General features: G+C 34.4%; 2 protein-coding genes across 2 annotated transcripts; one reads left to right on the top strand and one right to left on the bottom strand.

Annotated features, from left to right (window-relative positions):
- The first annotated feature begins 332 nt into the window (after positions 1-332).
- DMC1 (DNA repair (Rad51) family protein) lies at positions 333-3,048 on the top strand. The gene is made up of 14 exons (XM_079011746.1): positions 333-456; positions 565-647; positions 1,056-1,147; positions 1,227-1,298; positions 1,391-1,429; positions 1,550-1,607; positions 1,712-1,757; positions 1,846-1,891; positions 1,978-2,039; positions 2,134-2,200; positions 2,290-2,382; positions 2,478-2,546; positions 2,636-2,714; positions 2,822-3,048. The coding sequence occupies exons 1-14, from the start codon at positions 443-445 to the stop codon at positions 3,046-3,048; spliced, it is 1,047 nt and encodes a 348-aa protein (XP_078867872.1). The 5' UTR covers positions 333-442.
- A 562-nt stretch (positions 3,049-3,610) lies between these two features.
- On the bottom strand, positions 3,611-5,935 carry LOC145061301 (aluminum induced protein with YGL and LRDR motifs). The gene is made up of 4 exons (XM_079008742.1): positions 5,586-5,935; positions 4,398-4,638; positions 4,186-4,306; positions 3,611-4,035 (listed from the first exon to the last, which is right to left on the bottom strand). The coding sequence occupies exons 1-4, from the start codon at positions 5,786-5,788 to the stop codon at positions 3,848-3,850; spliced, it is 753 nt and encodes a 250-aa protein (XP_078864868.1). The 5' UTR covers positions 5,789-5,935; the 3' UTR covers positions 3,611-3,847.
- Positions 5,936-11,893: the final 5,958 nt, after the last annotated feature.

Genomic DNA, 11,893 nt, shown 5'->3' on the forward strand with positions numbered 1-11,893 from the left:
TTTATACACATGCAAAAAAGTTGTGAAATTGTATCACTATTCACTAAACATTGCTTTTAAAGACAAGTTGTGAAATTGACTTCCAACTGAAAATTAAAGCGAAGATAGCAACGTTATTTACTTTTATCATCAAATAAAAATTGGCTGTACTTTTTTTTTTTTTTTTTTTTTTTTTACTATAATAAGTTAATAATTTATAATTATATGTTTATTATTTTTGACTCATAAAAGTCGTGTAATATTTAATTTTTTTTTATTCTTCTTAAGAAAATATTTCCAATATATTTGACGAACGCATGCATTGCATCAAGGCTTTTAAAGTTTGAACTACTCACTTCGGTTGGTTATATTACCCTCCCAGAATTTGAAAATCTTAACAGAGTTTCCCTCTTTCTCTCTCAAACACGCTCTCTGAGCCTACAGTTTGCATCTCGATTCGAAAATGCAAGCGTTCAAGTAAATCTCGAGCTCTCTAAGTTGAAATAATGATTGAATCTGAAATCACGTTTATGATGCTGCATTGTAGTGATTTTTTGATGATTTTGCTCTCGTTTTGTGTTCCAGATCCGAAGAAATCAGTCAATTGCAGATCGTGGAACGTGAAGAGCTCGAGGATGAAGAAGATCTATTTGAAGCCATTGATAAGCGTAAGTATATACTTAAACAACTTCTTCAGTTTTATGTAATTCTGTTCGTTTTCGAGAGTTGCACTCTGATTCTAGCTATAATTCATATTTCCTGTTTGTTACCTGAAGTAACGAGTTCATCCGCACTTATTCTAATGCTCTATTAAACATAGAATTCGTTCTAAATATGATTAAATTTATCAAATCGAACTCGTACTAATTCCATTTGCTTGTTGTAAGCAGATGAAAACCAGTGCGTCTGTAAATGATGTATGCTTACGACATTTTTGGCAATATTTAAATTTCTATTCGATTTTGACTTCGATGATTGGATTCCTTAGTTAATACTTTTCTGATTCCGATCCTTCACTAACAACAGCTAGAAATTACTGCGTACTGTGAACTGATCTCGTGTTTATGTTTATCCAGTGACTTCTCATGGAATTAATGCGGGAGATGTTAAGAAGCTGCAAGACGCTGGAATATATACATGCAATGGCTTGATGATGCACACAAAGAAGGTGATTAGAACCTGCACTTTTTTGAATCATTATTGAGTACTTGGTAACAACTTCTGTCTCAAATCTATTTGTATTACAGAACTTGACTGGTATAAAAGGTCTATCGGAGGCTAAAGTTGATAAAATATGTGAAGCTGCCGAGAAGATAGTGGTTAGTACTCTGTTATCTACAATAATTTCATTTTCAAATGATCTTCTTATATTTATAGTTCATAATTGCTTTTGGCTCCATTTCTGATTCAGAATTTTGGCTATATCACTGGAAGTGATGCTCTGCTCAGAGTAAGCACCTTTGCTTAAATTCTAGTTGCAAAATGCTTCTATTGCTTTGTCTTAACTTGCTAACTAAATATCCTTGTTTTAGCTCCTAATTCTGGTATTATGTCATCATTCGTTAAACAGAGGAAGGCTGTTGTACGTATCACTACTGGAAGTCAGGCTCTTGATGAACTGTTAGGAGGTGGAAACTTGAATCCTAATGTTCTCTGTATTAATAACTTGATATTCATCCACATAATCATAAAATTTCCAAATACATTAACTCATTTTTATTACTTTGTGTAGGTGGTATTGAAACTCTACAAATTACCGAAGCTTTTGGGGAGTTTAGGTGAGAGACCAAACATATCTTATGCTATAATATGTACAAATCTTCATTAACCTTGTCTTATAATTCCCTCATCAATGTTGCTATCCAGGTCTGGAAAAACACAGCTAGCTCATACTCTCTGTGTTTCAACACAGGTTCATTTAATTTCATCATCATTTGTAGAGTTATTTGTATCGTTGATTTGCTTAGTGATTTACTAAACCTCACATTATCTATCCAGCTTCCAACCAATATGAAAGGAGGGAATGGGAAGGTTGCTTATATAGATACTGAGGGAACTTTGTATCCTTTTTAACCTCTGTTACTTTCATTTCTTCTTTGATAAAAACCCCTCAAGAAAAATATGTTGTCACTCCTTAATAAAATGTGGTTGCAGCCGACCTGATCGTATAGTTCCAATTGCTGAAAGGTTTGGCATGGATGCTGGAGCTGTACTTGATAATGTAACAATACTTGTTTCACTTTCTCAATCTATATTCTTATATTTCTTCTAACTGATAACTGATTGCTTCTTCTTCTACTTCATATAAAGATAATATATGCACGTGCCTACACATACGAGCATCAATACAACCTGCTCCTTGGTTTGGCAGCAAAGATGTCAGAAGAACCTTTTAGACTTCTGGTATGCCATTCTTAACCCAAATATTCTCAATAATTCAAACGTATACACCTTTTCCTGATAAATTCATTCACATTCTTAATCAATATATTTCACAGATTGTTGATTCAGTCATTGCTCTGTTCAGAGTAGACTTCACTGGAAGAGGAGAACTTGCAGAACGCCAGGTTTATTATCTCCTACTTCTGATTTTGTATATGCTTTAACAAAACTAGATTCTTATGTGTATGTAGTAGTACTCATGTTTTTATTACAGCAAAAGTTGGCTCAGATGCTCTCCCGATTAACAAAGATTGCTGAAGAATTTAATGTAGCAGTGTATATGACAAACCAAGGTTCTACTTCTACTTTTCACTGATAAATTTGGAAACATTTATCCTTTTTTTTCATATTAAAAAAATGAAATATATTTAGATGGTGAGTGTGTGAATATTTGTTGCAGTGATAGCTGATCCAGGTGGCGGGGTGTTCATATCTGATCCAAAGAAACCAGCAGGGGGACATGTTCTTGCTCATGCAGCCACTGTGAGATTGATGTTTAGGAAGGGAAAAGGTGAACAGCGTGTCTGCAAGGTGTTTGATGCACCAAATCTCCCAGAGTCTGAAGCAATATCCTTTTGTTATAATTATTATACTATTTTATCAAAACATAGTAATCATAAAAAGTAATTAATTGTATTGTTTATTGTAGTATCTTACTTTCATTACTTCTTTTTACCATGAAAATCTACCAATTTACCACAATGTCATTTAAGAAGCGAAACAGCTTTTTCTTTCACAATTGGGTAGAAATTTCAAATTATTTCGAAAACTTGCCTATAACAAAAGCAACAAACTATAAATATATATTTATAGAATTTAAATCTCATATTCAATATGACACTTCTTTAAGATTTTTTAAATGACTTTGGGTAAACTTGTTTTAATTGTTATGTTACATATTCAATAATTTTTATATGTAAAATCAAGTTGGGAATTATGGTTTTCTTGACAAAAAATACATATTTCAGATAACAGCAGGAGGAATTGCAGATGCGAAGGACTGAAACTCCCTGCAATAACAGTAATACATTCCTTGTGGCTAAACATTATTATATTTTTCTTTTAGCTGCCTACTTAATACATATTATAGTCTGAATTTTCTGTTTTGTTATTACAATGCTGATTAAAATAAATATAGGTTCTAAAAACAACAAAAAACTTACTATGGTAATTTCAAGAAACCCCAATATTGTTCCTGCAAATTAATATGATATTCTCATTTCATTTTTATTCCCAACTTTTGCTAGTTCTCTGCTTTCTCACAAGAACGTACATAATATCCTTTTTAAGTGACAAAATACAAGCCACTAACAGCAGAGTAAACACAAGTTGCATACACATAGAGTAGTCTCTCAGAACCCTAGGAAGGGTGTCTCAAATTAAAAAGAAAAGCCAATACAACATGATTTTACATAAATGCCCTTGCTCAGTAGTGTTGGGACCAGTTAGCAGCACTCCCAACTCTGGGCATTCCAGTCTCTTTCTTGGAATTAGAGTCAACCTTAAAATTAGCACCACACATCTCTCCAGAACTGTCTACTCTTGGCACTGCCTTCAGCTCATTGAAAGGATGCTCAAAGCTCCTCAACCCTCCAGATGATGTGAAGAAACATCCTGTATAATTAAAAAAGAACCTTAAGAACATACTTATGTGACTTAATTCATCAAATTTAAATGGGTTAAATGCAAGAAATAACAGCATGCTTTCATTGTTAAAGTAGACCAATCATATCAAATAAAATGTTAGAAACACAAAATACAAACCTTTCGGAAAAGGTGCAAAGGATTTGCCACAGCCTTTCTTTACAGTTTCAACATCATCAGAGAGCACAACATTTCCTTCTGAATCAGTCCCCCAAAAAAACGGCACACTGCCATCAGCATCCTGAATGGAAAATATGGTAATTGTAAGCCAATAATATACTAGTAGGATGCTATGATAAAGGAATAAATGAAAGTACAAAACTATTGCTTACAGCAGCTATGAAAGTAGACTTTGAAGTGCTATCGTAGAGAATAAAGGCGAATTTTCCTTGGAGGTCTCTCACAACTTGGTCTGCAGGATAAGGACCTCTGTCCCTTAATGTTCTGTATGCCTCAATAACAATTGTAACTTCATTTGCTGTTTTGTTTAATCCGTATTGTTGCTTTAGGGGTGCAACATTCTCTACATGACCTTGGAATAAGCAGAATATGTCGTCCACAACCGCAAACAATCTAGCAAAAAATAATATATAATCATGAAGATTAGAAATTAAGATATAGAAATGTAATTTCATTGATATGTTGATTATGGAAAATTACTTTTAAATGTATAATATCTTAATAAGAAGAATATTGAAAGTGGAATGTTGTGATAGAAAGAAATAAAATACTTGAATGGCAATGAAAAACGACAGTTGACAGATGGTTTAACTAGTAATCGCTATTTTCAGAGTTACAACTTCTTCACAGATACATAATAACAGACTAATGAACTAAATCAAAAAAAAAAATGTATAATGTGTTAATAAGATTATAAGAATTTCCAAAGTATGATGCCTTAATTATTTTTTTGAAGTATTCACAGAAAGCAATGTAAACATGATGTTAAAATACACAAAGAAATGAAAGTTCATTACTAGTACCTAGTGTGCTGGTTAAGATAGGGGTTGAGGTTTTAGTTTTGCAAAAAAAATGTATTTTGGGTTTAAATTCAAGAAATAGCATCGTACTTTCATTAATTTGTTTCTTTAGCACTTTGTTCCTACTTCGAAAATTTTCAAAAAGACAACAATGTCATCCAAATACAAATCAATTTTAAGTTAAATAATCAAGTAAAAATTTTAAAGTATAATGAAATGGTATAACTTAGTAAAATGTCTAATCTGAAAAAAAATAGAAGTGTTATGTTATAATAAACAAACAAATGAAAGAATGTTACTTCCTTGGACCTTGAAACCCAACTTCAACATCAAGATCCAACTAATGAAGTCAAACCGATAAGATTCCACACAGCGACACTTATTTAGATACAAAGTGAGGGACGTATCAGAAGGTTATTTAGGGATTATTCTTAATAATCAGATCCACGATCTGTATAACTATAAGCAAATTAAAAATCAAAAAGCAAACTTGTTCGAAAGATCAAAAAGAAGATGAAAAAACGAATGTAATAATGATACCTGGGAAGCAGAGGGTTTTGTTTATCAACGGAGTAAGAGATAAGACCAGAATCAGCGAGATTTATGGTGACGGCCGACGGATGCACGGCGGAGAAGCTGCGGGACAAGAGGCCATCTTTGAGTGCATTCACCGGTGGTTCTTGTTGTGGGGTCTGTAATCCCTCTGGGCTTTTAGCTACTGTCTTCTCGAACACTGCTAACATCTTTCAAGTTTGATGATTTGATCAATCGAAATCGAAATGAAAATGAAAGAAACGCGTGATTAGTGATTAGATATTTTGATCGGATGAGAAGAGAGTAGAAGAGCTTTATAATGAAAAGGGAAAGCGTACGGGATTCTGTGCAGAGGAGGGATTGGATAATGAGCTACACGTCGTGCTGACAGGGTTTTATCAGATAATATTAAATTGCTAAAAAACAAAAACTTAAAATGAATATTTTGGTTTGACCAAGTATTTTTTGGGGTTGGTGCTTTTGTAAACGTCCAGGTTCGTTTCATTGACGGTGGATGTAGATTTTATTTTGTATTGTTGTATAAAAAAAATAGTAAATTAATTGTCTCACTATGTCCTTTTGATTAAATTTTTGGTTTTGGTTTTGGTTTAAGCTTCATCCATCATATCGTGTCCTTTTGATTAAATTTTTGGTTTTGGTTTAAGCTTCATCCATCATATCGTTTCTGAATATTACAGTTTTAGTTTTTGCTTCGTATAAAAAACTAATTTATTTGTTTTTCTTTTAGCAATTTATTATTATTATTATTATATTAACAATTTTATTTCTTCTTTATTTTAATAAAATTTATATAGACTTCTTATAAAATTATTTGTATTTTTCAAATTATATATATATATATATATATATATATATATATATATATATATATATATATATATATATATATTCAAATGAGAATATTTCTTAAACCGAAAACAATTAAGAACAAATTTAAGCAACTAGTTGTAAACGTATTCACACAATGACAATATTTTTTCTTTCTTACAGTGATACTTTCTCATCTTTCTCTCTCTACTATCTCTCTCTCTTTATATATATATATATATATATATATATATATATATATATATATATATATATATATATATATATATATATATATATAAGGTAAACCTAGACCGCCATCATGCTTAATAGACCAATGTCGGAACCACCGTACACACCACCGAAACCACTGTAACGTCGTCGAAATTACTCGACGGTTGCCCCTCTACTTCCTTGGGATCTGCTTGTTCGCTACCTCTATCCACCTCCAACCGTATGTGACCACATCCTGTGCCTCTCGTTTCCCGAACCATCACCAGATCTCGTTTCACCCGCCACAAGATATGAAGTAGAATGTAACATGATTTGCTTTCCTGATCTGGTTTCGCAGTCCTTATGGCTTTTCTCCTTGTAAAATCATGTCTGAAAGTATGCCAAAAAGCCATGAAGATGTCGCCGACAGCTCCACTACCACTCCGACATTCTGAAATCCTCTTCGGTATCATCAGCAAAGGGTAACAACGTTCTCAAATCCTCTTCTCTCTGATCTCTATGGTTAATATGAGAGCGTTTCCCCAAATCTTGTTTTTCCTTGGCCTTGAAGATCAAATATTTTCTCTCTACATGTATTTTTTGATCACATCCCTAATATCTTTCTCAGTACCTTGATTTCTCCTTGTTAGGGTTTAGTCGATGGTTCTGCATCAATTGATTCTTGCGATAGCTGAATAGAATTGGAGTTTTCCATGACGATTCACTATTTTCTCTTCTCCGATTGAAGTTGTAAGTGTTTTGAAAATTAGGATTTGAAATTAGATTGGAGTTTAAAATTAGGTTTTTCATTTATGAGATGGTTTTCAATAAAGTACATATAGGTTGGTTAGTATTATGATAAAGTGGTGTTATGACACTTTACTGTGATTATGGATATTGAAATTACATTCATAAATGTATTTTGATAAAGTATATATAAGCTAATATGTGTTCTGCTAAAGTGATGTAATGATACTACTTTTCAGGCGTCATCTCATTTTCCATATTAAACTTTATATAATATAATGATATATACAATTGTAAGCCGAATTTTACTCTTAATTTATAGGTTTTGCTAAAATGTACCATAAAGTTATGCCTCTTAGCTCTTACCAAGTTATAAATGGATTTTACTAAAATGTTCCACTAATATGCGTCTCTTGCCAAGTCTTGGTTTTGTTGAAGGCTTTAAGTTGTACAAATAAAATCAAGTTGCAAAATGAACTACTTAAAAGTGACTATAATCGTTTATAGTTAAGTTGTTGGTTTGTTATTGATGTAACAAGGATCTTCGACGAGTCTTCCAGTCTTCTCTTCTCTTGAAGGCAGCCACAGCGGAGAGATCTGCTAGTCACAATTAGAGAGATGCGTTAGAGTCGCCCCAGGGACTATGCTCTGGGAGCAGACTCCGATGATCAAGTTAGATCAACTAATATATCTGAGATGGTTCTCCTTAGCTGGAGTGTAACGACCGACTTTTGAGGTATTAATTATTAATTATTTCCTAAAAATTATATGTAACGCCCGTAGATCCGGGCTAGTCAAATTAGAGGCAATAAGTGTCGAAAACGACTTTTTGACAAAAGATTATTTAGAATAAATAATTTGAACCAAGTTGTAGTATATGTCACAAGGTTTCCGTATATATAAAGAACACCGAAATCCGAGTTATAACGAAGAAGTTATGACCCGTCGAAGTTTCGCGACGGAACCGGCACAACACTGAGAAGCGTAATTAGTGAATGTACGATAGAGCTAGTTTTAGCCTTAGCGATATAAACGAAAATCGTAGAGTATGTTAAACTAAGAACATCGATAAAAAGAACGCCCAAATCTGACTTCGTATGAAGAAGTTATGATTTTTCAAAGTTTCATATTAGCGGTGTACAGCCCGAAATTCGAATATTAGATCGAGTGATTTTTAGCCGACACGACCTAAACGAGAATCGAAGATCTCGTTAAGAGTAGCGTAACGAGAAAAAGATGGGCGAAAACGGACGTCAGATGAAGAAGTTATGAGGATTTAACGGACTAATCCTATCCCGGCCTGTTAATAATATAAAATTTAAAATCGAATCAAAATTAGCCAACGGAGTCTAAACAAAAGTTGTAGAGTACGTTCCCGCCTTCGTGTGGATATAAAGAACGTCAAAAACGGAGATCGTATGCAAAAGTTACGAATTTTTAAAGTTAAGTGTGCAACTTGCGAAGATGATGCATGAAATGATGACGTAGCCGAACTCCCAGCCGTCGGATGAACTCGCTTCGGATGGTGACACCTGGTGCGAGGGTTACGCCCCACGTAGCGAAGGGACGCCCAACGTCCGGAGTACGCCCCGCGTTGGAAAGAAGTACGCCTCGTGTACAGCTGTTCTACTTGGTCCGAGGAGTGAACGCGTAGCACCACCGAGACTACGACATGTGGAGAACTTATCCGAACTTACGCCCAGCGTAAGTCCGAAGTCTGGGCTATAAATAGAAGGTTGAGGCTGCCATTCTTCTTCACTCCAAAACCTCTTCTTTCTCTCACTACTTTCTCTCTCTAGCTCCTCTAAACCCCCTTAAACCCTAGATAAAACCCCTAGCATCCCAAAGGAAGCCCCGAGGCTCCCGGAGTCCCGAGAAAAAGGGTCTTTCGGTTTCGAAACGCTGCTCCGAGCAAAGCCCGATTTTCTTTAAAATCCGCTGTAAGTGAGCTACGCTTACGCAACTTTTATTATAGCTTTCAAATAATTATAGTAATGTTATTAGGATTTTAAAATAATTATTGGGCTATTATATTGAGTGTTATTTAACACTTATATAATAAAAATAATAGCTAGGCTATTAATTTGTCGCGATTATCGTTAGACTAAACCCTAGTGGTATTGATACTAGGTTTTACCGAAGGAAAAATTGTTTTGAGAGTAACGAAGCGCTGTCCGAGTGTTGAGTCACCACCTAATCAGGTGAGTGCATAGTCCCTTTCATCTTACACATAGATATGAAGTATTTTAATATAAATTACATGCTATGTGTGCATATTGTCTGAATACTTGCTGTCTATGCTGGGTGAAAGATTTTTATACATGTTTTAAATGATTTAAACTGTATATGTATTTTATATCTACAAAATGTGTTGGGTAAAACATGGGTAGATGAAATAATTATTGTGTGATAACACGATGAAAGACATCAATGTTGACAGTGATCCAGTCATCTAGTAGAGTATAGATGACGACCATGGACGATACTAGACAGTCTAGTGGAATGCTAGCAGGCTCGTAACCTGTAGGTGTTCTTGAACTAGGTGCTCATTAGGTATTTTTGAACTAAGTGCGTTCACTAAGTATTTTGAACTGAGTGTGTTCACTAGGTATTTTTGAACTGAGTGTGTTCACTAGATATTTTTGAACTGAGTGTGTTCACTAAGTATTTTGAACTAAGTGTGTTCACTAGTTACTTTTGAACTAAGTGTTTACCAGATCTTTTGGACTACGTGCTCACTAGTTTTAATCTATTAGCCTAGGTAACGATGGACTTCATGCCGATTCCTTAGGATGATCCTTAGGAATAAATAAACGAGGAATAGCTAATTCTTAGGGTAGATCCTTAAGACTAAAGAAGATAATGGGGATGAGTAATTGGGTTGATTGTTTAATTGTTTAAACATAATAATTATATTATTGTGGGTTGAAAACCCTATGTACTCACCAGGTTTCCCAACCTGACCCACTCAGTTTATTTATATCACAGGTGTCGATACGAAGTGACATTACACTGAGAGATTAAAGAGATGTAGATCACTAGTGTAAATAAATGTAAGTTCCGTTTATGCTTATGTTCCTGTATTGACGATGACATCCCAAACGTTTTAAAATAAATAAAATACGTTTCTTCGAAAATGTTTTGATAACGTATTTATCGTATTTTTCTAGGAACAAATTCCGCAACATTTTTATGAAAAGAAATACTCTGATTTTTATAAAGCATAAACAAAATCGGTCTTTTCTGGCCGTGAAAATGGGGATGTCACAGTTGGTATCAGAGCATTAGTTTAAGCGAACTAGGAATTTGTAGGATTTCTAGACTTAAACTTAGAATGCTAAGCGATGATTGTGAGGTGTGAGCACTAGCTTATTTTAGGAATGATGACTAAATTGCTTTTACGTGCTAAATGATTTGTTATGCTTTATGCTATAGTTTGATCGGATCTATGGTCTGTTGCCGACCGGATCTGGAAATTTTATGTGTTCAGATTTCTAAACGTTTAGATACGGTATTAGAACTGACATGTAACTTTTCGGAGTAATAGGTAGATTTGCATGTCTATCGTAAATAAGATCTTTCCTATCTTAGATTTTCGTCTTGGTACACCGAACGTCTGCTTGGGTGTACAAAACAAGAGAAAGATGACAACCTGAGCCTAAGAATGTGATGGGTCATGCATCGGTCGTTGCGCCTACACCCGAACCTATCACAATGGCAGAAGTTCAGGAAGTGATGCGAACCATGATAGACTGAGAAAATAGAGGAAATGAGATGGATTATGATAGTGAATGATACCTATCAGAAGATATCATACAAGAGGTATCTTGCCTTTAGAATACGTCTGATAAAATAGCAGTACGTCTAGAGAAGTACGGTGCATCTGAATGTGCACATTTGATTGGCAGGATGATAGAACAATTGGTGTATTTCCTAAAGTTTTCCTATCATCTGGAATTTCCATCACCAACCAAGTTGAAGCAGAATTGATGATTGAAGATACGCATGGAAGAAGTCCTAGTAGAGTCTAGGGAAATTTTATGATTATTTAGACACACTCGTATGTGTTAAATTGTTTTGTGATTTTAGGACTTGGGGACTACGAGACAATACTTAGGACAAGTATGAGTAGGTGTGAAAGGTAGTAGATGCATATGCTACCGGAAGCACAGGACTCACACTTGGATCAGGGAAAGTCAGAAGGTTACCAAGAAGCTAGTAAATGATTTCGTTTTATTCAAGCATGTCGTTACCATCGTTTCGGTAATGACTAAGAAGATCGTTGATATTCCAACCCGAGTGGTCATATCGAATCGAGTCCGACTACAATGAGTATGTTACGTGGTTCAGAGAACCAAGTTCGATGTAGCATCTGACTTAAGACGGAAGATTGGAATAAAAGGCGAACAGTAGAGGTATAACAAAAAGTTGCTTGTAGCTAGAAATGCTACCTTTTAAAATGTGATTTTCTCACATTAGAACTTGAAGGAAGGTATAATATGTTTTGGAATTTAACTCTAAACGAC

Source organism: Lactuca serriola, chromosome 7 (assembly GCF_051521515.1).
Source record: "Lactuca serriola cultivar US96UC23 chromosome 7, Lser_US96UC23_V15, whole genome shotgun sequence".
Classification (NCBI taxonomy): Eukaryota; Viridiplantae; Streptophyta; class Magnoliopsida; order Asterales; family Asteraceae; genus Lactuca; species Lactuca serriola.